Source organism: Pieris brassicae, chromosome 2, assembly GCF_905147105.1.
Source record: "Pieris brassicae chromosome 2, ilPieBrab1.1, whole genome shotgun sequence".
Classification (NCBI taxonomy): Eukaryota; Metazoa; Arthropoda; class Insecta; order Lepidoptera; family Pieridae; genus Pieris; species Pieris brassicae.
The window spans coordinates 19522299-19547403 of NC_059666.1; the positions used below are offsets into that span (position 1 = coordinate 19522299).

Below are 25105 nucleotides of genomic sequence, written 5' to 3' on the forward strand. Positions count from 1 at the left end.
TACTTAAAGTAGTGAAACAAAATCTGTATGCGCCTTTATATGAGGAAGATGAAGTATTAAAATCGCACGGTCATGAAGATTTACTCGTGGACCTTATCCACCTTATCCACATGATAAGATGGATAAGGTCTTCCACCTTATCATTGCACATTGAATCCCATACAAATGATTTGATAATGAAGCAAAAAGTTGCTGATAAAATGTAAATATACCTGCAAGTGATATAAAATTATGAACAGAAGCTTTCTCACAAATCAGTGCAGAGAATTGGCGAAAATGTTGTGATTCAAGCAACATATAATAATTGAAATGTTGGAAGAAAATGAAAAGAAATCTTAAGAACCTAAAATACCTTCCATATACAAAAACATATGTGTGTGTACTTATGTCGTGTACATAAGTACACATACATATGTTAGAAGTTATTCTTCTCTGGCGTAACAAGATAAAAAAAATATTCTACGTTTGTAGAAAAACGACACTAACAATAGGAAATAGGAATTGAATACATTGAAAGTTTTATCATAACGCATCTAGTTAAATAAAGTTTTAATATATGTCACAAAAAAAATTCTACATAATTAAAAAATTTGACACTTTTTATTTAAAAATACTTACTTAGCATAGAATACAATATTAGGGTGTCGGTTCGCGCGCGCATCGTAAAATTATACTCATCATTTTTCTCCAACGCGCCAAAAGAATTATAACTTTAATAACTAATATACTTCATGTCCATTGATTTAGTTTAATCTATAGGAACAAACTCCCCATTTACAACGATAAATTATAGTATTTTATTCTGTGCTAAAATTGTTCTGTTCTCTATACCAGGACGTTCTCTATACTCTTAGAGTCTATGATTTAAAAATTCTTTTCTTGTGGCATGGTGACGGCATAAGGTGAGTTCTAGTAATTTTATACATTAAAGTTGTAGTTTAGTGTTCATTTAAGTGAATATTTTCTTACGGGTTTATATCTTTTAACGAGTTTGCCAATATTGGCTTGTTAAGGTATACATTGCAATAACTTTCGGAAATTTCCACCTAATATTTTGTGGAGCACGTGTTCTTTCTTACATATAGTTATTTTTTACTGTTTTGTCTTGTGATACTGTTTCTTCTCTATCGAAAATAAAAAGTTAAAGTGAATTGAATGTACAGAATCAGCTATAGCTTCAAATAAACCGTGAAGAGGTTAGTACACGTTGACGGTTAGAGCATTATAACATTGACAAGTTGACTATTTATTGTTGTAGTTGCCGATAAAGCAACCACAATGCCGCAGAACGAATATATAGAGCGCCATCAAAAGCTTTACGGTAGGAGACTTGACTATGAAGAGCGTAAGAGGAAACGAGAGGCTCGTGAACCTCATAAACGAGCCGAAAAGGCCCAAAAACTACGCGGTATTAAAGCTAAGATTTATAATAAGGAGCGTCGCAATGAAAAGATTCAAATGAAAAAGAAAATCAAAGCACATGAAGAGAAAAATGTACGTCAAAACACAGAAAAAGTTGGAGAAGGGGCACTGCCTGTTTATTTGCTTGACAGAGATGTACAGAATCGTGCTAAAGTTCTCTCTAACATGATTAAACAGAAACGTAAAGAAAAGGCTGGTAAATGGGATGTGCCTATTCCAAAAGTAAGAGCACAAGCAGATGCTGAAGTTTTTAAAGTTTTAAAATCAGGAAAGTCTAAAAGAAAGGCCTGGAAACGAATGGTTACCAAAGTTACATTTGTTGGAGAGAATTTCACCAGAAAACCACCTAAGTTTGAAAGATTTATTCGTCCAATGGCACTTAGGTTTAAAAAGGCTCATGTAACACATCCTGAACTAAAGGCAACATTTTGCCTGCCTATTATTGGTGTCAAGAAGAATCCTAACTCCCAAATGTACACAAGTTTGGGAGTTATTACAAAGGGTACTGTAATAGAAGTCAATATCTCTGAACTTGGTCTTGTGACACAAGCTGGTAAAGTTGTATGGGGAAAATATGCTCAAGTTACAAACAATCCAGAAAATGATGGTGTTATTAATGCTATTTTATTGGTTTAATTGTACTCAATTAAATGTTTCATTTTGGTTTACAGTAATAAATATCTTGAAATGTAAAAGTTTTGGGTTTCACTTGTACCTTTACTGAAGATAAATGATTTTTTGTATGTATACAAAAATTTATTACTAGATATTGAAAGAATAAGACAAGAAATTGTTATATTTGAATTACAATATATTAGACCGTACTAAAATAATGATACAAGTATTGTATTTTAACATAACATGCCATGCTCCTTCAATTGAATATATGTATGTATATTGGAAAACAGCCCTGTTGAGATTAAACTTTGCTTTATTTAAAAAATATATTCTTTGATTTCATAGGCATCAACATGCAGATCTTCGTAAAAACTCTTACGGGGAAGACCATTACTCTTGAGGTTGAACCCTCGGACACCATCGAAAATGTTAAAGCTAAAATTCAAGACAAAGAAGGAATCCCTCCAGATCAACAGAGGTGAGTTAACTCACACTGGAAGTTTTCATAGAAAATCCTAGTATACTACTGTTATAATTTACAAACATATTTCTGGATTATACATTTTTTGTTATTGATTATATTAATTATTAGTAACTACTTTTTCTATTTTAAGGTTGATATTTGCTGGTAAGCAGCTTGAAGATGGGCGCACCCTATCTGACTACAACATCCAGAAGGAGTCCACACTTCATCTTGTACTGCGGCTGAGAGGAGGAGCCAAGAAGCGCAAGAAGAAGAATTACTCCACACCTAAAAAGATTAAGCACAAGAAGAAGAAGGTCAAACTAGCCGTCTTAAGGTTTTACAAGGTTAGTGAAAACTTTTTTGGTTCTGGAAGCACATCAACAAAATATGACTGCAATGTAATGAAAAAAATTTAATTACCTGTCAACATAATTTATATTTTATTCCTGTATTGTATGGGGTCCTGTATAGTTTAGGTACAACTAACCAATTTTGAAGACTTGTTAAAAATGTGTGGACACACAACATACATTGTTTTATATTTTATATAATAAAATAAATTTTACATGTCATTTCAGGTCGACGAGAACGGCAAGATCCATCGTCTCCGTCGTGAGTGCACGGGCGAACAATGCGGCGCTGGCGTCTTCATGGCTGTGATGGAGGACAGACATTACTGCGGCAAGTGCCACAGCACTATGGTCTTCAAGGACGACGACAAATAGACCACTTCCCCATTTTAGTTGTAAGATAACACTCAGACTGCTGTGTATGATGGATTGAATAAATCTTGACACAGTGTCAGAGCTTTTGGCTTTTCTTTTATATCCTATGCGGTGAAGGTGAGTTTACTAGAGCAAACTTTTGCATCAATAATATTTATTGAAATCAAAATATATAAAGTATATAAAGTCCCCATGCTAAGGAAGCCCCTGTACTGTGACTAGACTACAGCTCTTATTAGGCTTGGTATAAGGTAAACAAATGATATTAACATATACATTTTTAATTATCAATTATGAAATAGCAATTTAGTAAGACCTATGAGGTATGGGTGATGGTATGATTTAGTGAATGAGAGTGAGTGTGGAGGTATGACAGAGATGTAAAACTTTTGCAACCTCAAGCTAGGTTCTTCTGTAGAATCGGAATCCAATTAAATTATATATTTCAAATACACATACATTTTTCAACAGTTAGGATACAAATTTTAACTTTTGTGTTAGGTTAAGGATATATACCCTTAACAGTTAATAAATTGGCTGAATTTTGCAGTGGAGAAAATTTGTCTGTAAGAAATGGGTTTCATTACCTAACAAAACATCCCTTAGTTAAGTCCAAAACAAATTATAGGTGCATGAGGCGGTAAGTAATCCTGTAGGTGATTATGATCATTAATTCAACAAGACACCGCCGACATTTTAAATAGAATAAAGCCATTTGGACCGGTGCTACAAGTCTTGAGAACTGGACAGTCTTGGAAGGCATTGCAAAAATAAAAATTATTCTGAAGTTTGTGTTTTATTTAAAGAAACTCAAAAATTTCATAAAATAGTTTATTCAATACTGAGAATATAACTTAAAATTATATTGTGCAATTTTCAAAATGATCAAATTTTGGCAAGATATTGAGAAACTAGTATCTAATAGGAATTATCGTGTCTATAGTTTTAAATATGCTGTTTTTACCGATTACGAAATAGAAAGTAAAATGATCTAATTTTTTTATTTTTTTATAAATATATTTTATGTCAATTTCCTTAAATCTTTATTCATATAATAATTTAACAAATTTAAAACTATTTTACACAATTTTATTGCACACTGCGAGTTAGCAGATATCACTTGTATATTTGATGACACTTGGAATGTTTGGCTGGAAATATATCTATTTGTACACGATACACGCAAGTGGACCTTAATTCTATTTGTAAATCCATGTTTCGACATCCCAATTTACTTTATAAACAAATTCTCGTACCAAGAAGCAAAAGCTTTAGAATTCGAATAACAAGGTTGTTAACTAATATGGTAAATTTAATGTTTTTGTACGAGAATTGCCCGAAAATTTAAGATAAACACAAGTAAAAAACAGCACCAATATACATTTTCCGAGGAGATCTAGTACAACAAAATAGTATTAGTTTTTATCTCAAATATCAACATTTAACATTTTCACTAACTAAATTAAGATTTTATGTACAACTATTATAAATTATCATCTAAAGGAAAACATGTAAGGGTAATGAGGTTATTTTCATTTTGATGAACTTCTTATACCTTAACATTTGTGATAGCAAATGCTTTAGTAAAATTCTATTCAATATGTGATGTAGGTTTTGGAAGATACAAAGCCACAGTCGACTAGACCAACAAATCAATTGAAAATAAAATGTTATATTTTAAAGATATGCGGTAAGAAATTGAGATTGGCAATGGTTATTAAAATGTAATGTATCGATAAAGGTAAAATAACTTATATCTAATTTTACAATAAATAAAGCTAAAGATCCAACTTTAAATTGACATCGTCAAGTGGTGAATATGATACAACAGTAATACGAAGAACATCATACTTCTATTATATAAATGTCCTAAAAGATAATAGGTAAACTGGTTTTAAACAAGTTTCAACTGTGCCAAAGAAGTCAACTATTGAAATTTAAAGTTTTCACAGAGCCCGTCTTTTTTATATAATTCCCTTATTAAAAGATTCTAATATATATGAACATAATACAAAACGGTAACATTTCCAACATTATATCATACAAATCACATTTTACGTACAACACCTTATTAAAAATATTTTTATTAATTAAAATACAGTGTTATTAACGTAATATAAAAAAAATACTTGCTAAAAGAATTGTGTGATGTAAAGAATTACAATTTTGGCGTGATAAAGAACCTAACTATTAGTAATTCGAAAAAAAAGTAGGTGTTTGTTTAAAAATAAACTTGGCGGAATATATGTACTTAAATACGTATCGTACACATGTAGTCAGAGTTTAAAGATTTAATTAACGTTATTTAAATTTTAACAGTCAACATCAATAAGAATATTTTTATTGAATAATCCTTGAACAATTTAAGTAACGGCCTACCATACTAAATCTGATTATCTTTGGATTTTTTGCGACGTAGACCATTTTAAAACTATATGGGCCATTCATATTTGAAAACGTACCTAATTAATTTATCTATGATTAATAAAATCAGATAGGGATTCGTTCAGGTGTGCGCTAAAATTATAGGGAATTTCGATCGAATTAGTTCGTGAAACATTTCAAAAGCAGTCCAGCTGTCAATTCACTTTTTCTAATTTATTCCTAAATTCCCTTCACAGTTCTTTATGTCCTTGGTCGTCGCCTTCTGCTTTTTCCAAGACCGGCTTGATTGTTTCTAAAAGTTTCGATAGTGCTTGTTCCGTCTGAAGGTATAAATTTTACACGTAAGTATTTACTGGTCGCCAGTCTAGTCTGGTAACTAACATTCATAGGCTAAATAGAATATAAACATAAATACGATTCTGTATTTATTTATTCTGTAATTTAATTGTAAGGCAAAGACAATTATTATCTAAAATTATGATCTTAATAGATTTTATTCTTACCTGTGTGAGATGTGCGACAGTCCTCGCGAGTGCATCTCGCCAAGCAAGTAGTTGGTGCCTTTGCCGGAGCGTGTGTCGCGCTAACTGCGCCGACCATTCTGCCGTTTCAGATGTACGTGCAGAGCTTAGCCTAGAATTGTCTTACAGGTTATCTCAGAAATGTATTACTTTTAGCATAGGTAGAACTTTTCTATTGTAATATATTTTAAATTGCCAACAGTTTGCTGTGTCAAGCGATCGATAATTTTTCAGCAGTTTTATAATTTTTTTAGAAACTGAAATTAAAAATCCAGGAATTTTTAACTATACGGCGATAGGAAAAATAATTATTTAAGATTAGAAGGCACAAAGACTGATTGTCAAGAAAATTACACAATTTAGTTCACAGATAATAGTAGTAGTAAGTAGGTACCTAGTCTGTAAATCGTCAAAGTCGATGGTCCTATCCGCGTAGTAGAGGTTCCAGTAGAGGAGTGCGTTGATAGCGAGCAGCAGTACGAGCGACATGAGCAGCCAGGGCGCGGTCCGTGAGCCAGCGTCGGGCCGTACCGGAAGAGACGTCCCTAGAGGGACTGAACTCGACACCACCGGAAGGGGTGAGGATGACACTGGCAACGGAGTGACAAATCAACGTTATTACAAGAAAATAAATATTCCGTTAAAAGGACAAAAAAAGAGTCATATTTTCGGATCAGTTGTGGTCATTTCATGAACATTCTTGGTTACTATTGACCAAAAATGTTATAAATCGAAAAGTTCATTTAATAAAATTTACATATTTGTGAGTGTCAAATTACGCTTACTAAAATATTATCTGCATCACAATTCAAAAGTTTAATGCGTCACCTGAAATACCAAGATTTATCTATGCTAATAGTATATTTTTTTACTTAGAAACTCATGATTAAACTTACACTTAGGGCCAAACGTAGTATTTGTAAGTAAATATTATTGAGCTCTGTGTTTAAGTAAACCTTAAATAAACGCTAATTTATTAGATCATTAACATAAATTACTTATTAAGTCCTCTTGTTTTTTGGTCTCACCTGGAGTGTTAATTCATTTTTACTAATACCAGAATTTAGAGTTTAAAAACCATATTTTCTATTGAATATTTAAATATAGCCTAAGGTCATTACCTTAGTTAATTACGCCTTTATGGTAACATTCAATAGTCGAATTTTGTTAATAAAGTTATTTAAGTCATTTGATAAATTCAAGTTTATATAAAGAAGAATTATTTATTCTCGGAAACCAAAAACAGTATTACTATATATTTATAAGTAAATATAAAAAAATATGGATATAACTGATGAAGAAAACCGATTAACTTATGTACTAAGAGATATTTCACCCAAAATTTGATATGTTGTAATAAGTGATTGGCGAGAATTGGCATGCTGTTTCTCTAGTGTAATCTCCCGAGGAAAGATTAGTCAACACAGTAAGTATTTACCGTAGATTTCCTCACATTTCACTGGAAAGCATTTAGAAGAAGAAAAATAAATTACACATATATCATTAAAAAAACATACAAGCCTGGTTTTGCTATACCAGGTACCACTTACGTAGTTCCCTTCAACCGTGTTCAAAGGACGTGTAAAATGAAATATTAAGCATATAATTTATTACTGGTAATCTTTAGTTACAATTTGCGTGGAAATAAAATATAAACATTAATATATAATTAAAATACAAAATGAGGCAGCTTAGCAAATTAATACATTTAAAAAAATTTACGTCATCATATTAAATTCCCCGGAACCCGATAGAATGTATCCGACAAGACGTGGAGAAGGATTGTACCGATAACTACTTTGTATAATCACGTTCCATAATAATACCAACGATTTATGTAAACGTTATCATTTTTTAGGCTAAAAACAAAATATAAAAGTCCAGAGCAATCTAAATCCTGTTAACTAACCGTCATGCCGCCTCCGTCTGCGTGCTCGTGCGGCGGGCGGCGCAGGCGCAAGCTGCGCTCGGAGCTGCGTCTCCAGCTTACGAGAGAACTCTTCCATACCGTTCATTGTGTTCTTTTCTAGGAATGCTACGAAAATCAAATCCATACATAAAACCATGATTCGTCAACGCGGAGTCCAGGTCAATAACTGATGTATTCAAACTACTTATTAAAAGATAGACAAAATATTTTATAGATATTTTAGGTTCATTAATAAATGTGAAACAACACCGAATAAGATTTTCATTTTGTAATGATATGATTTTACAGAAGTTAAAATTATAGTATTAAAATTTAACAGAAACTCTACAAATGTAGCAACAACATTTTTATTTAACATTTGTAAAATAGCTTATTTGTATATCGAAGGCTCACCTGATGTTCGCGAGTTTGTGGCCGGTTTTTAAAATCGATACAGTTTTTTCACGAAGGACTCAAGTCGAATTTGTTCAGAAATACGTCAGTGTAAAGATTTTCTTATATTGGATGCTTAAAGTTATTGATCTATGTTAAATGACGAAGCTGGCCATTGATACAAATTTTGAGCAAGCTCTACAAACACTGGAATACCTTTAACCATAGGCCACATGGTCTTCTTATAATCAACCCAGCCGTATATTGTGAGTCGTGTGCCATCACCTTCCCGTCTCAAGCAATAATGGGCTTCCACGCTGAAGTAATCCGCGTAAGGTATACCCGTGTTCTCGCTTGAACAATCGATTGAGTATAGACATCCCGGTTTAGAGCATTTGTTCATTGTCTAAAAACATTACATTCATAAAAAAAGTGTAAAAGAGGCTAAAAGGACAACGCATTTTCTGGCGTTAAAGAGATATGAAAACATTACAATTTACGGCCAAAACATAGTCAAGTTTTTTGTTTAAATGAAATAGGAGGCAAACCTGATGTTAAGTGACACCGCCGCCTATGGACACTCACATTGACAGAAGGCTCGCAAGCGAGTTGCCGGCCTTTTAAGAATTGGTACGCTCTTTTTGTTTTTAAAGTCCCTGAGTCGAATTGGTTCGGAAATACTTCAGTGAGTGGCTGGTTACACATAGTGGTGGTGCGCGGCAAAAACTGCCGTAAGAAACGCACAAGTTATCGTGGTAAGAAATTTTACCTTACATAGAGTAAGGTAATTCTAATACGTGATTCAAATATAAATCTAGTTTCAAGAGTTTAATTTTTTTGAATTAAGGTTGACATATTTGACATTCCTAAAGTTTGTTTAGGAATGTCAAATATGTCAATGTTAAAATTTGTCACTTGATACGAATTAGAATTTGGATCTCAAAGTCTGTGTGCAAAGATAATCGGCATTAAATAATATAAATCTTATTTGCTACGAGTATATTTAAGTTATTAGCAAAATATATAGTTTTATTTGTTTCATATAATAAATCGAGTATAAGTATAATAACAATAATAGCGTAACAGAATTGTCAACATTACAAAAATATGCACAGACTATCTAACACTATATTTACGGGTCTCATAAATGAAGTAGAGATAATAATTTCTAAAAACAAAAAAAAATCGCCAAGAATAGAGTCATATATCTCAGAGCATAAGCTCTTCTATTAATCCTGTGTAAAAGACAATAAAATTTAACGAAATAAATAATCAATACAAAGATTGATAAAAAAATGTTGCTAGTCTGATAATTTCTCTACCTTGACTGTAATGTTTAATCTTAATCGAAACTCAAAGTCGTTAGCGCTAAATGTAAGTCCTGTATGACAAAAACGTATTGAAATTGACATATAACTTATATAGACATATTACTTAGCGCTTGGTAGCACCCCTAAGAAGTGCCGGTTTCATGACGATGTTATATTTCTAAAGACAAAACTTTAAAAATGTTTTCTTCGCGATCCTTATAATATGTATTAATTTATTTACCAATAATATTGTTATTTTAACACAAGATCTAAGAGTATACAAAGTAATGTTATAACATGTGTTATGATAATAGTATTCCCATTTTATAGTAACTTAATATTGACCGGTGTAGGTACTTACGTACCAATTGCAATATCTTACGTCATTGTTTGGGTCTCTTTTGCTTTTGAATAATTCAATAATTCTTTAAGTGTCGCATCTTATACAATTGCGGCATTGCCGCACTTGCATGTTGTCGTAGCTTTACAAAGATTGGCAACCTCGCCTAGGCATCAGGCCGTAGGAAAGATTTTTAAAGCCATTTCTCGCGGCGATCGAATTATTAGGTAAATATTTGTTATTTTGATGCAGCTTCACACATCTATCGTCAAATTTGTAATTATCACGAGAGTTACGGCTTTTCCTAATGCCATTCAATGATATGTCTATTTAATTGTCTTTAGGGTAACACACGCCAATAAAGTTGAAAATCACACGTTAACACGGCATTTGTACAATTTAAGTAATACCTGTGTTTCAGTGACGTGAACTTCCTTAGGCCCGATGGGTCCTGAGGTGAGGCTAAGTCGATAGCTCACTTGTCGACACTTGACGCTGTTCTGCGGCCGCCATGGGGCCTGGAAATAAGGAGGTGACGTACAATTTGGAACATTATATAATTGTTTAAAAAAATATGCCAGGAGATGAAAATTATAGGCATCAATTAGTTTTACAGACTTTCTACATACAATATTATGTACTGATTCATGTAGAGGTCCTAACCTTCTGAGAAACCTTCTCCCCAAACGCCTTTCTAATACACGATTTTAATTCTCAAGTAGAAAGGCAGTTAGAATCGGTGGAGAACTAAATCCACTCTGTATTCCTGAACATGACTGAAAAGAACTTATCTGACCAAACATAACTTACTAAAAAGTTTAATTTACCGATTTAGCTTCACGAAATTTGGAGTGGGCAAACTCCTTTATTACTAAAGGAGTATAAAAATACTACATATTTTCTGGACTCATAGACGTAGACATAGTTTGCGACCTATTTTCTGGATTTCTTTATTAACCGTAACACAAAAAGTTCCTTAAAATCGGTTAAGCTGTTTCAGAGGAGTTCGGTTACAAATACTGTGGCACGAATTGATGTATTTGATAATCTTATTATATATAGATTTGATTTAATTTACCAAGTAATTAGATAGTATTTTTTCAAAATTATTTCGTGTTTTAAAATCTTTACCAGATGTTATTCTTACCGTCGATACGCTGAATGGCCAAATGTACGTATATACGTATACACCACTAACGTACTATGTTTTGAGACTTTGATATACTATTCTTGTATGGTTCCAAATTTTATTCGATGTTCGTGTTCTGTTTAGTTTCAAATACAGCTAAGATTATACATAAATATCTAATAATTATTTAAATCTTCAATTGTACGTTTTGTTGTACGCTGGAAAACATATTTAATCGATACCTGCACATAGTCAGAGGCGCCTCGTAAAGCCAGCAGTTCCAGGTGGAACCTGGAGTTGGTGAAAATCATCGTGAAGAGCTGGTCAATGTGGAATGGAAAGACGCCCTCCAGCAATACTTTGCCTGTGTGAGCTGACGTGCATACAACGTCTTCGTTACTACGAATAAAATAAACATTGTCATATAACAAAACGTAAACTCAAATAATTGCTTTGTCTTAAAATTTAATCTTGAGATACGCTTAAGAATACGAGCCTCAAATCGATAAAGACTAAGGAGTGTAATGTTAACTATGTTTGATATTGACAACGATTTTCCATTAACCGAGTGGATTCAACAGTTCAACATGGCAGGCAATACGACTTCATCTTCAAACCTACATCGAAGTAGACAACTGGCAAGGAGATGAAGAAGATGAGACGCATTAGTCTGAGCCTCCGCCGAGAATTAAAGGTCTGGTAGTAGCTAAATTGGAGCAGTGTTGGCCTAGTGGGTCCAGCGTGCGACTCTCACCCCTAAGGACGTAAGTTCGGTCCCGGTTGTGCACCAATGGATTTTCTTTCTATGTGCGCATTTAACATTAGCTCGAACGGTGAAGGAAAACATTGTCAGGTTGCCTTAAACCCAAAAAGTCGACGGCGTGTGTCAGGCACAGAAGGATGATCACTTACTTGCCTATTCGATTAACAAATGATCATGAAACAGATACAGAAATCTGAGAACACCTTGAAAGGTTGTAGCGCCATTGAATTTTTATTATTATTTAATATCACCAAGATGTTTCAATATCGATATGAATAAAATAAGTAAAAAAATATCAAGACAAAATAACAGACTATACGCAATAGCATTCAAATATGATTATTTTTTATGTACATAACTACTAACACTAGTCTGGGAAACGTTTTCTTTTTCTAATTCAGATTTTTCCTCTCTCCATTTAACAACAAGTTTCTATAACATAATTAAATGCACAGTTCCTTCAGTGTCGTTATATAGAGTTTACACTGTTGCTTCAAAACCTTTCGGCATGTGTTATTCAATATGTATTACTAATTATATTTGTAAAAGTCAATTAAATTATATATTTTGTAGAGCAATCGGTGAATACATACTTTTGGTGTCTGTCAGGTTCACTCTCACTCGTGTCGGACATGTCTGTTGGAAGCGTGTCTACCTCCCGCTCTTCACCTGCTAATCTTTCACCAGAACCATTTACTGAAATATAAAGCTTGTTTCTAAATCACTTATTAGAAAGGAACAAACGTTCCTTATGCTTAAAATATATTCAAACAGAGCAATACAACTAAAACATCAAGAAGTGCGGTACAATATAATTTAAAATAGGTCAGCCATTTTAATTTTATACACTGGAAGTGATTTTTAAGACTGGATTGGCATCTTTATTGCTTTGTATTAAGGCGTATTGGAAGACCAGAACAAGTACAACATAAAAATATATCAAGATTTAGCAGATTTGTATAGACAACCAATATTTTAAAGTATCTTAATTATAGGTGCATATATCCAATCCAAAAGAAACCAAAATCAGAAGAAATACATACAAAAAAATACTCACAAAGTGGCGGCGTAAATCCTCGTAAATCTCTCCCGTCCTGTGCATCGTGCTCCATAGACGACGCATCCACCGCCTCCTGATAGACAAATATTTTAATTAAGACTAATAAACAAATATTTTGTAGATACAAATCCACAAATCCACAAACACACTTTTCTTTTTAATACAGTGTAATTAAAAGTTAAGTAACGTTAGTAAGTTTCGTATTTGTTAATCAATTTAATATTTAGTTAAAGATCAATAATTTCTACGTATACAGTCAAGTATGTTTAATTGGAAGTAATGTATTCTTATCTAGGCATAAGCCTAGTTCACTTTAAAAAGTCTAAACATAGCAGCGGGAGTTGTGAGAAAATGTTTATGAAAATTTACAATTTACTTTGCTGTTACCGCGTCCGAACTTCATGATTTCATTCCAAATAAATATTATCACAAACCATTATCACTTATCGCAGATAAACTATCGTATGGCTTAAGCACAATCATATTCTATCTCCGTTAATAATCTATTTGTGACCACAACTGCTAACAAATATTAATTAAATTAGGAAGCAAAAAATTTAAGAAAATGTATTCATACTTCGTTTATTAAGAGAAACCAATCATAAATATTTTGGATAGTAAATTGAGTGACCTATGGGTGAATTGTTACAAATAATGTTTTTATAGTGAATGATAACAATTACGATATATGACATACATTTGAAGAAAAAATAATAGTCACGCTTCGTTATATATTTTCAATTGTTTGAATTGTTAATAAAATAAATTATGGCACATTAATCATTAATATTGAAAAATTCATAACACAAACAGATAAAGACCTATTTTTGTTGTAATAATGAAGCAATAGAGCTTATAGTGACTATGATGGTAAATGGTAGAAGTGACATACCTCTGAGGTGTCTGGTTGTGGCTGAGGGTCGTCAGTGTCGCGTGTGTAACCCTCTTCGTCAGAATCGAACCCAAGCTCCTCGCCGTAGCACGTGTGCACCTAACACAAATTCAATATTTAATTAAATCAGGCACCAGGAACTCTAATCAAAGCTCGCACGCCATATTCCCTGCATTCTACTCATGCATGGATATACAATGTACCCTTTTCGTTAGTATGAAATATAAGATTAAACCAATAAGTATTAAAATATTTATATTACATGTGTACATACTCTAGAATAACAAATAACGAAAGAATGCCCTATCCCAGCGGACTAACGTTGGTACCATATTCCAAGATTAATCAAATTTCATTTAATACATACGAATTTGTATTAAAAAGTGCGTCAAATGAGATTATATATTATAAACATATATTGCAATACTTTTAATTCCCGATCAAACCTGAAAGTCCGCGTGTCCCGTACAGTAGAAGACAACACACTAATCTCAATGTTCAGTCGTCCTTGATTCTATGTTAATATTTATAATATGCTCTACCTCGCGCGACACACTGGCCGCAATATTTTTCAGAAAAAATGGGTGTATGTGTTACAATGCCTATTGCCTATTAACAAAAGACAAACCGAACTGGAAGCAAGAAGCTCTCACTTACATTACAATCAATATGTTGATGAGTTGATTTAGGAAATTATAAAAACTCATTAAAAAAAATTAACGACTTCAAATACCTGTAAACATTATTTACCCAGGTTACAACATTCATTTTTCTTCGATGTTACACATACCCATGTCTCAAAAATAAAGAAACGATTTTGATGACAGTGTCTCTTTCATAAATATTCTACGCTACTTTAAATCTAGCATAAAACAGGGAAATGAGATGTAACTATCAGGAGTTTTAAGTTACTAAGTTGAATTTTATGTACTTGTGTCTGGTTTAAAAAATACTACCTATTTATATAAAAGTTCATCAGAAAACAGGAGTTTTTTTTTAATGATTTATGACCCTCATTGCAAACCAGGAAACACTACACAACCATTATTTTAAAATTATTTCTAATAAGTACTTCGCGTGTGTGTATAAGTGATCTTAAAATAAATTACGAATTTATATAACATTAAGGATTGAAACAAATTTCCAATATTTTAAAACTTTTTTTCGTGTCGTGTGTTTCGTCGTAAGGTGTTTGACCAAGTTTTGAAATTCTAATTCGTTTGAAATCAAAACAACTCGGCCACATACAAAATATTCCACAATTTCCAATATTTTACATAATTCAATACTGCGCACTATAGGAGAACGAACTAATATAGTTTTATATGGAGCTTAGTAGTCTAATCCTGGAGTCCTAGTATATACTTCAATAGTTATTGGCGATTACAATATTAAGTTTTTATACAGCGTAATTCTTAGTATGCGACAGAATCGCTACTACTGAAAGACTTAGATATTGAAGTCTTTAAGTTACAGTGAATCATCGTTGTCAGCAAAGCCGTAATATTCCAATTAGATTATACTAAATTAGAGGGCCTCCCTTATGACCCGAGGTAAGCGGAGGAGCAGCGTGGACACAACAAGTCGATGTATGAGTTAGGGCTTTTCGAGACTGGCACGACCCTCAATAATAAAAATTACGAAACGGAAAGCGGAGTTGAATGACGTATTCCTTTAGGTTGCAGTTGTAATAATAACTAAGAAGACATTCTAACTAACGCAGAACAAAATAAAATCTAGTACGAAGAGGTCAAATATTTTTTTCTAATCGGTTTTACGGCTTAGTTAAGCTTATAATAATAATAATTTATTGCAAGAATATGGCATATTCTGTCACACACAATGGCGTGCAAATTTGTCTTAAAAGGAATTTTACATAGAAGTTACATACAATATGAATTATATCATTTCAGTCAATTTTTATATTATGTTTATAGATAAAATATTATGAAAAAAAATACTATTACATTATCAAATTCATAATAATAATATTGTATCACGCTAATAATCAGTAATTTTTTTTTCAAAAGTCGAGTCGATTTATAAAAACTCTAGCTAGTAAGAAGATTTTTGATGTTTTTGGTAAATTATTATAAACATTGATTGCCATATAAAAGGTCTTATTCCTATACAATATGAGGAACATATCGCAACCGATCAAGAAGGTGCTTTCATTTGATAAAAAGAAAAATATTGGAAAAGCTTCTCACGTATATCAATCATAAAAACAAGACAAAGACATGCACGAACTCTAAAATTTATTAGAGTCTGCAAAAGCCTTACTACCACACCTCCACAAATAAAGAATATACCTAAACTTACCAATTTCAAATAAACAACTCACCCACTGCCATATTTCGGTTGTGGTAAGGGGCTGATCCATGAGGGCGTTCTGCCAGATCCTAAACAGCATCAGATAAGCCTTGTCCCGTCCAGAGAATGATGTAAGGAAATTCTTTTCCGAGTCCGTACATACAAGGATTGCATTTGGAATCACCTGCGACATGTAGCTAGTTTTAAATGGACATTCAATCTTTTACTTTATAAAAATAAATCGCTAAAAACGAATGAGATAATTATAGCAACGGGCAATACCAACATTTCCAATAATAAAGATATCCATATAAATATTACGAAAGCAACCCAATATAATTAGATACTTCCGTAAGTCTTCCGAAACACTTACCAGCGCTGTCTTCTCCTTAGTGATGGCAGTGACATCTTTCCACCTCAAGGTCAGAGAGGTTTCCCACCCAAAGATGTTAGCATAGAAACATAGGTAACTCTGGGACGCATATAACCTGCCGTGAGCAAGAATATCGCGCTGCATTGCACACGAGTAGTCTATAACATAAGTAAATGTTCTACTGAAATTGGATTTCACGCTTTTAACACACTGTAAAGCCCTAAAGTTTACCCAAATCTAGAAACGAAACTATTGGCCAACCCAAAGCAACGGTCGTGGATATTGAATGGAACGAATGAAAGAGTAGGAGTCAAAGCAGCGACTGGATATTACGAAAATCTATCAAATTCCGTTCTTCTGTGAGTGAAGCTTTTCGCACGTTCATACAGACAGACATAGGAACAGAAAAAAATCGTCGATATATAAATGTTTGAGCAACACAAACAAAGCCTACAGTCCTTCCTGTTTCATTCATTTTAAAGTCGAAAATAGAAGATTAGATTGAAATTTATAGCGCGGCTTATTATTATTTAAGAAAAAAAACTTCAAAGATTAGCAGCTCCTGACATCGCTTAGAATGAAGTTAAAAATACGTCCATATAAAATTTATTCCACGCAAATCGTGAGTTTGTCTCTTCATTGGACAAATCATGTCGGACTAGAGATGCTGTTGACCAATCCCAATCAAACGAAACACTTTTCATTGTTCACTTCACATTCTCACCCTTCATGTCCATCTTTGTAATAAATATAATTATAACAACCCGACTGTATAAAGCAGCTTTTGGCTTTATCGAATGTATCAATAAATATCGCACCTACTATGAGCCTCTCATCGTCTGGAAGATCCTTGAAGAGTCGTTTGAAATCTTCCGACTTGGTCTTGTAAGTGGGGTAAAGGGAATTGTACCAGCTCTTCTTCTTGGCACGCCCGCTGCCGTCCGAACTACGGGATCCCGGGTTGGATAACTGCTGCAAATATATATTTCAATAGACTACTTCATACTAATGATGAAGATGCACTAGATATTTATTTATAGTACACAATCCTGTTCTATCAGGTGACTCTACATCATCTAGAATGCATATAACCAATAAAAAATTGCACATGAAATAAAAACAAACGTGAGGAATTATTTAGGAAAACTAAAGAATTATATAATTACAAAAAATAACTAATTACTATAGGCACTAACAAATAGTAAAACTTTTGCCGACACAAAGATGATTTTTAGTTATATAGAATATATAGTACCTTCAAAAGACACGTATAAATTTGACAACCGCCGTACTATTAGTTTGAAAGATGAATGTTTTGTTTTAAACCATTGCTTCTTGGCGGAAAAAAACTATTGGAGCCAAGGCTTGGCTTGATAAACATTATTCGGACTTTGCACCAGGAAAATCAAACATCACAACAATCATAACAACGCCCCCCAAAGAGGCTGTTACCGACGAAAAAGTCAACAAAATAAATTTGGATAACCGTAAAGTGAAGTTGATTACGATAGCTGAGACTATAAAGATGTCAAAGGAACTTATTGGATATCCAAGATGAATATTTGGATAAGATCTGTACAAAGTGGGTGCCGCGCGAGCATCGTCGATCAAAAACAACAACGAATTGATGATTCTGAGCAGTGTTTGAAGCTGTTAAATCGTAATAAATCAGATTTTTTGGAAAGATTTGGCCCTCAACTACTTTTTCCTATTTTCTGTTCGGTTTTTTGACTTTCATTGTCAGGATTCCCTGGACAGTGAATAAGAAAACTATGTCCAAACTGAAACAATTACAAGTGTTGTCTTTGGAATTTTCTGTGTGATATCAAATTATTTTATGGTTTAACTCAATTTAAATTATACGTTTTCACTTAAACAATTTTAATGAAATAAATAACAACGCATTGGACCTTGAGAAATGTACGATTTTATTTGTTTTAGAGAAGTCACAAGTTTTAAGTTATTTTAATAGAATATTGAGTAAGGTCTACTACAATACTCTAATATAACTTTTTATATGAATACACGAAGTTATGTTTAGCAATCTTATTAAATAGTGTAATAAATTCGCTTGTATATTTTTGAAGAAGTTTTATTTGTAAACAGCAAGTTGATCTAAGTCGAACCAGTATATCAATATTGACCATATTGATATTAATTCGAACAGTAACTTTGTCACTAAGAGCGCTATAATGAGCATAGGCCTTGATGTAAATATTAGTGTATTTATATTTTTGCAATCATCTAATTAAAGATATATATGGATAGATTTTTTCAAATTTACCTTGTTATATTCGGGTTTAAGAGAGGCGGGCAACCCCATATCCACAGAGAGTGGCCCATCGCCAGCAGCGCTGTTTGATACGTTGATTGATATATCACTCTTCTGTAATAATACAATTTAGTTAAATGTCATTATATTTATAATACTGGCTCTCAAAGTTTTTGTTTTAAATATGAAAACACAATATACGGTAATTTCTAGAATACATAAAACTAAGCAAATTGTATCGATATTTATAATGACATGTAACAAGAAAAGACACTCACTCCATCATTATCGTAGTCTACATTATTTTCCTTGCACTCAGTGATACGAAGAGACGGAGAAGGTGACCTGGACAAATTTCTGAAACGTAAGAGAATCAACTAATTATCATTATGTATTCTGGTCATCAATTCAGGTTCTCTATTTTACGGGAGTGCCAGTTTCCTTAAGAGGCTGACGTACGGACACAGATCCAACATGATGTCTCTACAAGAATTACTGAAAGACCTCAGGGTAATAATTATCGTCACAAAATTTACGCCGTATAATAACTTACTTACTACGACATATTAAAAAATTAAACACGAATTATCAAGACACGATTTGTGCCGTTTAATGATGGCCAGTGGCAAAATAATCAGCATTGATTCGCGAAAAAAGCCGTCTGGGTTATTTTATAAAATATAAAATATTAATCATGTCATATAGCAAAATTTCTATACGTGGGTAACACTGAAAATGTTTAAAACTGACCAGTTAGAAACCCTGCTAATTTTTTTTTAATTTCAATTTTAGAACTCTTTGGTAACCTAATATTATATTATGGTATATTGCATTAATTTGTCATTTGTTTTTGTGAATTATCGGTAAATCGTCGTGTAACTCTTGTTACACGTAAAAATTAACCTAAGGCGAGAAATTTTTCGGTCAATGATTTATTATGACTTTCGTTGTGGGGTTACTCAACAACAAAGCTTGCATGCATATTATTAGCATTTCTTAATCTTCATTCAAATATTACACGAACATTAAGGCGTCAGGAAGCTTTATACCAGATAGATTCCCCATACTTTAACCGACGATCAGAAACACCTTCGCATGGGCTGGTGTCGCCAAATGGTAGATAAGATCAACGGCGGTGACTCAAATGCTGTATTTGATATCGTCACAGGTGATGAAAGCTGGATATATTGCTACGAACCGGAAACCAAAAGACAATCAGCTGAAAGGGTGTTTCCTTTCGAGGATCTGCCAGGTTATTTAGCGACGGTTGTGCTAGAAGATGGAAGGACAGTTTTTTTCTATTGGACAGAATTCTTAAGATTGTTCTTTTTGTTCTCTAAGTTTATTTATAATGTAAAAATATGAATATAATATAAATTAAAAATCATTTATTTATATGTGTAACATAATGTATATCATCATCTAAAGTAATTAATAATAAAAAATCATATACAATAATAAAAAACCTATTTATGTCATTCAGACAAGGTTCAAATGTCTTTATGGTATCGGTTATTATGTTATAAAATAAACATAAGTATAAGAAGCCCTCGAAGCAGGATCCTCCTTTACCACGACAATGCACTCCGCCAAACGGACTGTTGAATATTTGACTATGGCAAGGGTAGAGATAATGAGTCATCCGCCATACAGTCCTGACCAGGCGCCCTGCGACTTTCATTTATTTCCAAGAACTAAAGATAAAATTCGAGGTATTCGCTTTATGAGCCTTGAAGATGCGATGAAAGCGGATGAAAATGCCATAGAAGAGACCCCTTAGGAAAGAATGGGCCCACTAATTTTCTCAGAGGTGCCATCGAATGCGACAATGTGGAGAGAGGATCGAAGATTACTTCGAAAAACAATAAAAGTATTGGCAAACTTTTGACATTAAGCAGTTTTTTAATTTTCTAAACATTTTCAGTGTTACCTAGGTATAAGCAACGCTCAGTACAAAATACAAAACAAATAGATAAAGGGAATTATAGGACACAGATTAATAATAATTTTATCACCACATTCTAGGTGTAGACAAAGAAGTAGAAAATGTGCAAAGGTAATTGACTTTATTATTTTATACAGATTAAAAAATGTTATTATTATGTTGTTTACAAATACTGACAAAAAAGTTATCCGTTCAGTTCTTATAGCTCTATACTAACACATTTGAATATTATTATCAATTTGGTAGATCAAACCTTATTTAAATTTAACGGCTATCTTACTATTTTTGTTTCGTTGACATAAGGGGATATTAAAGCATAAGTCACATTAAACTTTAGTTACTGAAAGGCCTCAGAGTAATAATTCTCGCGACAAAATTTACGTCGTATTTTACTTACTTACTTGGGGACGTCATATTAAAAATTTAATTACGAATTATCAAGACACGATATGCGCCGTTTAATGATGGCCAGTAACAAGTAAAGTTTAGCTTAGCTCGATTTTAAATAGTAGTCGTATTTTTCTTTTTTAAAACATTGTATAGAAATCTCGCCACCAACATTCTCGACGTCGGGACTTGATGACCGTTTGGTAAAAAAAGTCAACAAATTTAAGAAAGGTAATGAGACGTTGCGTAACCAAGTCAACCAAGCGTTAACGACATCGCTTCTGGAAATCGCGATTTGAATCTTAATTGAGCATATGAAAAATATTTACTTCAAATAAGTATAAAGGATTATTGAAAGGTGAATTTCCACTTTCAATTGCAGTCATAACTATTTATATAATCTATAAAACATGTCCTTACAAGAAAACGTAAGTTTGTATTCATTTTAAAAGAGTTATATTCGCTTAAATAAACCTTATATATTTTGATTATATAAAGTTTTTTGTATATACCATAGGTGACCGGATCTTGAAAAGTAACTGTTTAGCTATTCGATATTCTACGTATATAAAAGCTAAAATATAATTGCGCTGGCAATTGTTTTGCAAATAATTCGAATTTTAAATTATCCTACATGCTTTACGCAATTACAACAGCAAAACTATACGCTTAAATTAAAGTACAGATTTAAGAAAACATGTGTATGTGCATAAGTAATTAATATAAACACATCAATCAAATTCGTACCTATTAAGTTTGAACATTAAAGAAACACCACACGCAAACTACCGGTGAGAACTGGCTGGTTAGCAAAAACATGGATAGTTATTTGCAAATTATTTTTGGGCGCGACCTTGTCCGATAATAATATCTGCGTTTCCACATCAGAATAATGAGACGTCGGCGTGGTTTGGTAAAAAATTAATGATATTCGTCATATGGGGATTCAACAGTCTTATCTATAAAATGTTATTGGTTATTTTAGTTCAGGAACCGGTACAGCAGAAGGTTTAAATTTGGTAAGGCTTTTATACAGCGTGTTTGTGGTATGGAGTAAGTGTAGTATAATAAGATTATTATAGGCCTAAATGGGAATTGTAGATCAGTTTTTTATGTTATGCTTCTACAAAAACAGCTGCAATGTTCGGCTGGTTATCGCAGTAAGTTAACTATTTCAATCACGAACAAAAGAGTTACAATAGATCCAACACATTCAGTTTCTCAAGGCAACTTCGTGACTAATAAAGCCTCTAAGTGGTTTCCCCAACTACACTTAACGTATTGTTAACTTGGCCAACAGCACCCTTAGTTTCTTTGTCTTTAATTTGTTAATCCTATTTCTGGTGTGGACGTGAGGAACTTTTTTTGTTTTACATAATATTTTTATTTGTTAATAACGATTAAATACAGAACGTATTTTTTTATCTTAATACAGTGCAGTCAAAATCGCGAGCAGTCCGTTATATCAAACGAACTACTAATTTAATTATTGGTTGGAACTTCAGACTGTCAGTATCAATCTAAATTAGTTAGCAGCTTCTGTTTTTGCTGTTCAGCAAGCTTTTTGTCATTTTCATACGAATTCACGACACGTAATGTGGTGATATATATATATTTATAAATTCGCAATGTTGAAAACATAAGATGTTAAGCAAGACACTATACACTATATACAGTGAAATGCATGTATAAAATTAAAAATCTAGCTTTACCTGGTAATAAGAACTTTCCACATGGTCTCCATTTGCTTATAGTGCACTTGGTAAGAATCACGACTAATTTCGTTAATACCCATTTTCTTAAGTAGTTACTTAGCCACACATTAATTTAATTTATATAGTATATATTTCGCAATACTTTTATATACGAATGAATTAAAGATTATGTGCGTCAATTTCTCTAAAGTTTTATCGTCGTGTTTATAAATTAAATTAAAGTTTAAAGGTTTTTAGAGACAACACAATTAGCAAATACGTGCGATTTCGCATAATCGCCACCACCACGAGCAATAATTATGATTTTATCTGACTCTAATCAAGAAAGCTGTAAAGATAACAGTGGCAAAATACAAACATTTGTGAGTCTTGATACTCTGCAAAATCAAATTCACAGACAATACAGAAGAAGAATAACCATTAAATACATGCAAGAGTAATTGTTGGAAATTTATTGCCTCGGAGCCATCCAAATTTGTACTTTAAAATATAGATAGAACCTGTATAGTGTGCCAACTAGGACAAATATTTTTTTTCTATTGGACAGAATTCTTAAGATTGTTTTTTTTGTTCTCTAAGTTTATTTATAATGTAAAAATATGAATATAATATAAATTAAAAATCATTTATTCATATGGGTAACATAATGTATATCACCATCTTAAGTAATTAATAATAAAAAATAATATACAATAATAAAAAACCTATTTATGTCATTCAGACAAGGTTCAAATGTCTTTATGGTATTGGTTATTATGTTATAAAATAAACATAAGTATAAGTAAGTACAAAAATAGTTAATATTATAATGATAATATTGAAACAAAAATCAATGATAACCTCTTTCAAACCTCAAAGATAACACCAATGTTTTGAAACCTATAAACATGTATATCTAGGTTAAATATACTTTGTTTGAAATGTATTCTAAAAACCATCATTGATATTTTGAGTCAGTTCTAAGATTGCGACAATAACATTTGTCCACCAAAGCTACAGACTAAAGTTATGAGTTTCTTAACACAATTGCTACAAAGAATATATAGCTAACTGAGACCTCATATATATCCAAACCTAAAACTTGTCCGCATTTATTTATAGTGTATATATCAATTGTAAATGATACACATTGAAATGCATTGTTATAATGTTAATATAGTTAATATAAATAAATAGAAATGTGTTATAATAAACACATTTCTATTTATTTTATTATTTATATAATTTAAATTGTATTAAATTTTTATTTTCAAATGTATAAAATAAAAACCCTTTGATGAATTATTGTGTTACAGTTTCCTTAATTATCTTCCCAAATTTACCAGAAACAAACAAAATAACAATCTTACCTGTTTTCTTGTTGTTGATTGTTGCTTATGCCAGAAAAACTAAGTGCTTGGCTAATACTCTGTCCTATTGCATCTTGAGATGAAACTACCAAGTTTTCTGCTGATTTTCTCCTGTTAAATATTTTTTATAAACATAAACTAAAAACAATGTTAATTTCATGTGTTACCCAAGTTTTATGTTAATTGTAATAGGGTATTGATATGACCCAGGCACATTGTGTTGTTCATAGAGTTTATAAGTCAACTTCGACTTGAAACATTTATAAACTAATATTCAACAACAATAGAAGCGTAACCAGATCGTTATGAAAAAATTTAACTAGTAATGAAAATTTACAATGATAATTTATGAAATACAAACAACTAATCATACTTCAGTATCTATTTGTTATCTCTAAAAAATATTTATATGAGAATAAACGTAGTGTAAATTTCTATACAATGTTGATCTAAATATTCTTTTAGGTTTAGGCTGAAGGCACATCTAAAAAAAATATTAAAATTAGAACTTACACGGATAAAGCTACGTTTCGGCTCTCTAGTTCCGAAGAAGTCATCTCAAATTATTTAAAGTGTCTAGTGCTTCTTCAATTTGTATTTCAGTGAGCTGCGTCTTTTTACTATTCTTATTATCATCATCTAAATTACCGATACCTATTAAATCATGTACCACTTTTTCGCGATGTAAAAAATTGCAAAACAAAACTCACAAAGCACTCAGCATCGATTTACAAATTACAAATCAAATCTACGTTTTTCTAAATGCCAGACGTCAGTAGATGTCAAAGTAATAACTGACAGCCGACAGAGGGCTTGAT

The 25105-nt window shown here is 32.3% G+C and overlaps 3 protein-coding genes across 8 annotated transcripts; 2 read left to right on the forward strand and 1 right to left on the reverse strand.

Annotated features, from left to right (window-relative positions):
- The first annotated feature begins 815 nt into the window (after positions 1-815).
- Positions 816-3313, forward strand: LOC123719068 (ubiquitin-40S ribosomal protein S27a). 2 transcript variants are annotated; one of them, XM_045676147.1, is made up of 4 exons: positions 816-902; positions 2386-2518; positions 2655-2850; positions 3085-3313. In XM_045676147.1, exons 2-4 carry the CDS (start codon positions 2394-2396, stop codon positions 3229-3231), a joined length of 468 nt encoding a protein of 155 aa, XP_045532103.1. In that variant the 5' UTR covers positions 816-902; positions 2386-2393; the 3' UTR covers positions 3232-3313. The 2 variants fall into 2 exon arrangements, with proteins under 2 accessions (XP_045532103.1, XP_045532105.1); XM_045676149.1 differs by lacking the exon at positions 816-902 and adding an exon at positions 923-1013.
- On the forward strand, positions 821-2117 carry LOC123719052 (ribosome biogenesis protein NSA2 homolog). 2 transcript variants are annotated; one of them, XM_045676143.1, is made up of 2 exons: positions 821-902; positions 1259-2117. In XM_045676143.1, exon 2 carries the CDS (start codon positions 1279-1281, stop codon positions 2056-2058), a length of 780 nt encoding a protein of 259 aa, XP_045532099.1. In that variant the 5' UTR covers positions 821-902; positions 1259-1278; the 3' UTR covers positions 2059-2117. The 2 variants fall into 2 exon arrangements, with proteins under 2 accessions (XP_045532099.1, XP_045532102.1); XM_045676146.1 differs by lacking the exon at positions 821-902 and adding an exon at positions 924-1013.
- Positions 3314-4082: 769 nt separating the features above from the next.
- On the reverse strand, positions 4083-25014 carry LOC123720336 (protein Aster-B-like). 4 transcript variants are annotated; one of them, XM_045676897.1, is made up of 17 exons: positions 24801-25014; positions 24288-24398; positions 19170-19248; positions 18904-19005; positions 17438-17588; positions 16620-16777; positions 16278-16430; positions 13934-14032; positions 13039-13114; positions 12575-12677; positions 11461-11617; positions 10500-10607; positions 8656-8845; positions 8047-8172; positions 6532-6727; positions 6120-6249; positions 4083-5936 (listed from the first exon to the last, which is right to left on the reverse strand). In XM_045676897.1, the coding sequence occupies exons 1-17, from the start codon at positions 24842-24844 to the stop codon at positions 5847-5849; spliced, it is 2073 nt and encodes a 690-aa protein (XP_045532853.1). In that variant the 5' UTR covers positions 24845-25014; the 3' UTR covers positions 4083-5846. The 4 variants fall into 4 exon arrangements, with proteins under 4 accessions (XP_045532853.1, XP_045532855.1, XP_045532854.1 ...); XM_045676896.1 differs by having other exon boundaries at positions 4084-5936; positions 17438-17591; XM_045676899.1 differs by lacking the exon at positions 24288-24398 and having other exon boundaries at positions 17438-17591.
- Between the last annotated feature and the right edge of the window lie 91 nt (positions 25015-25105).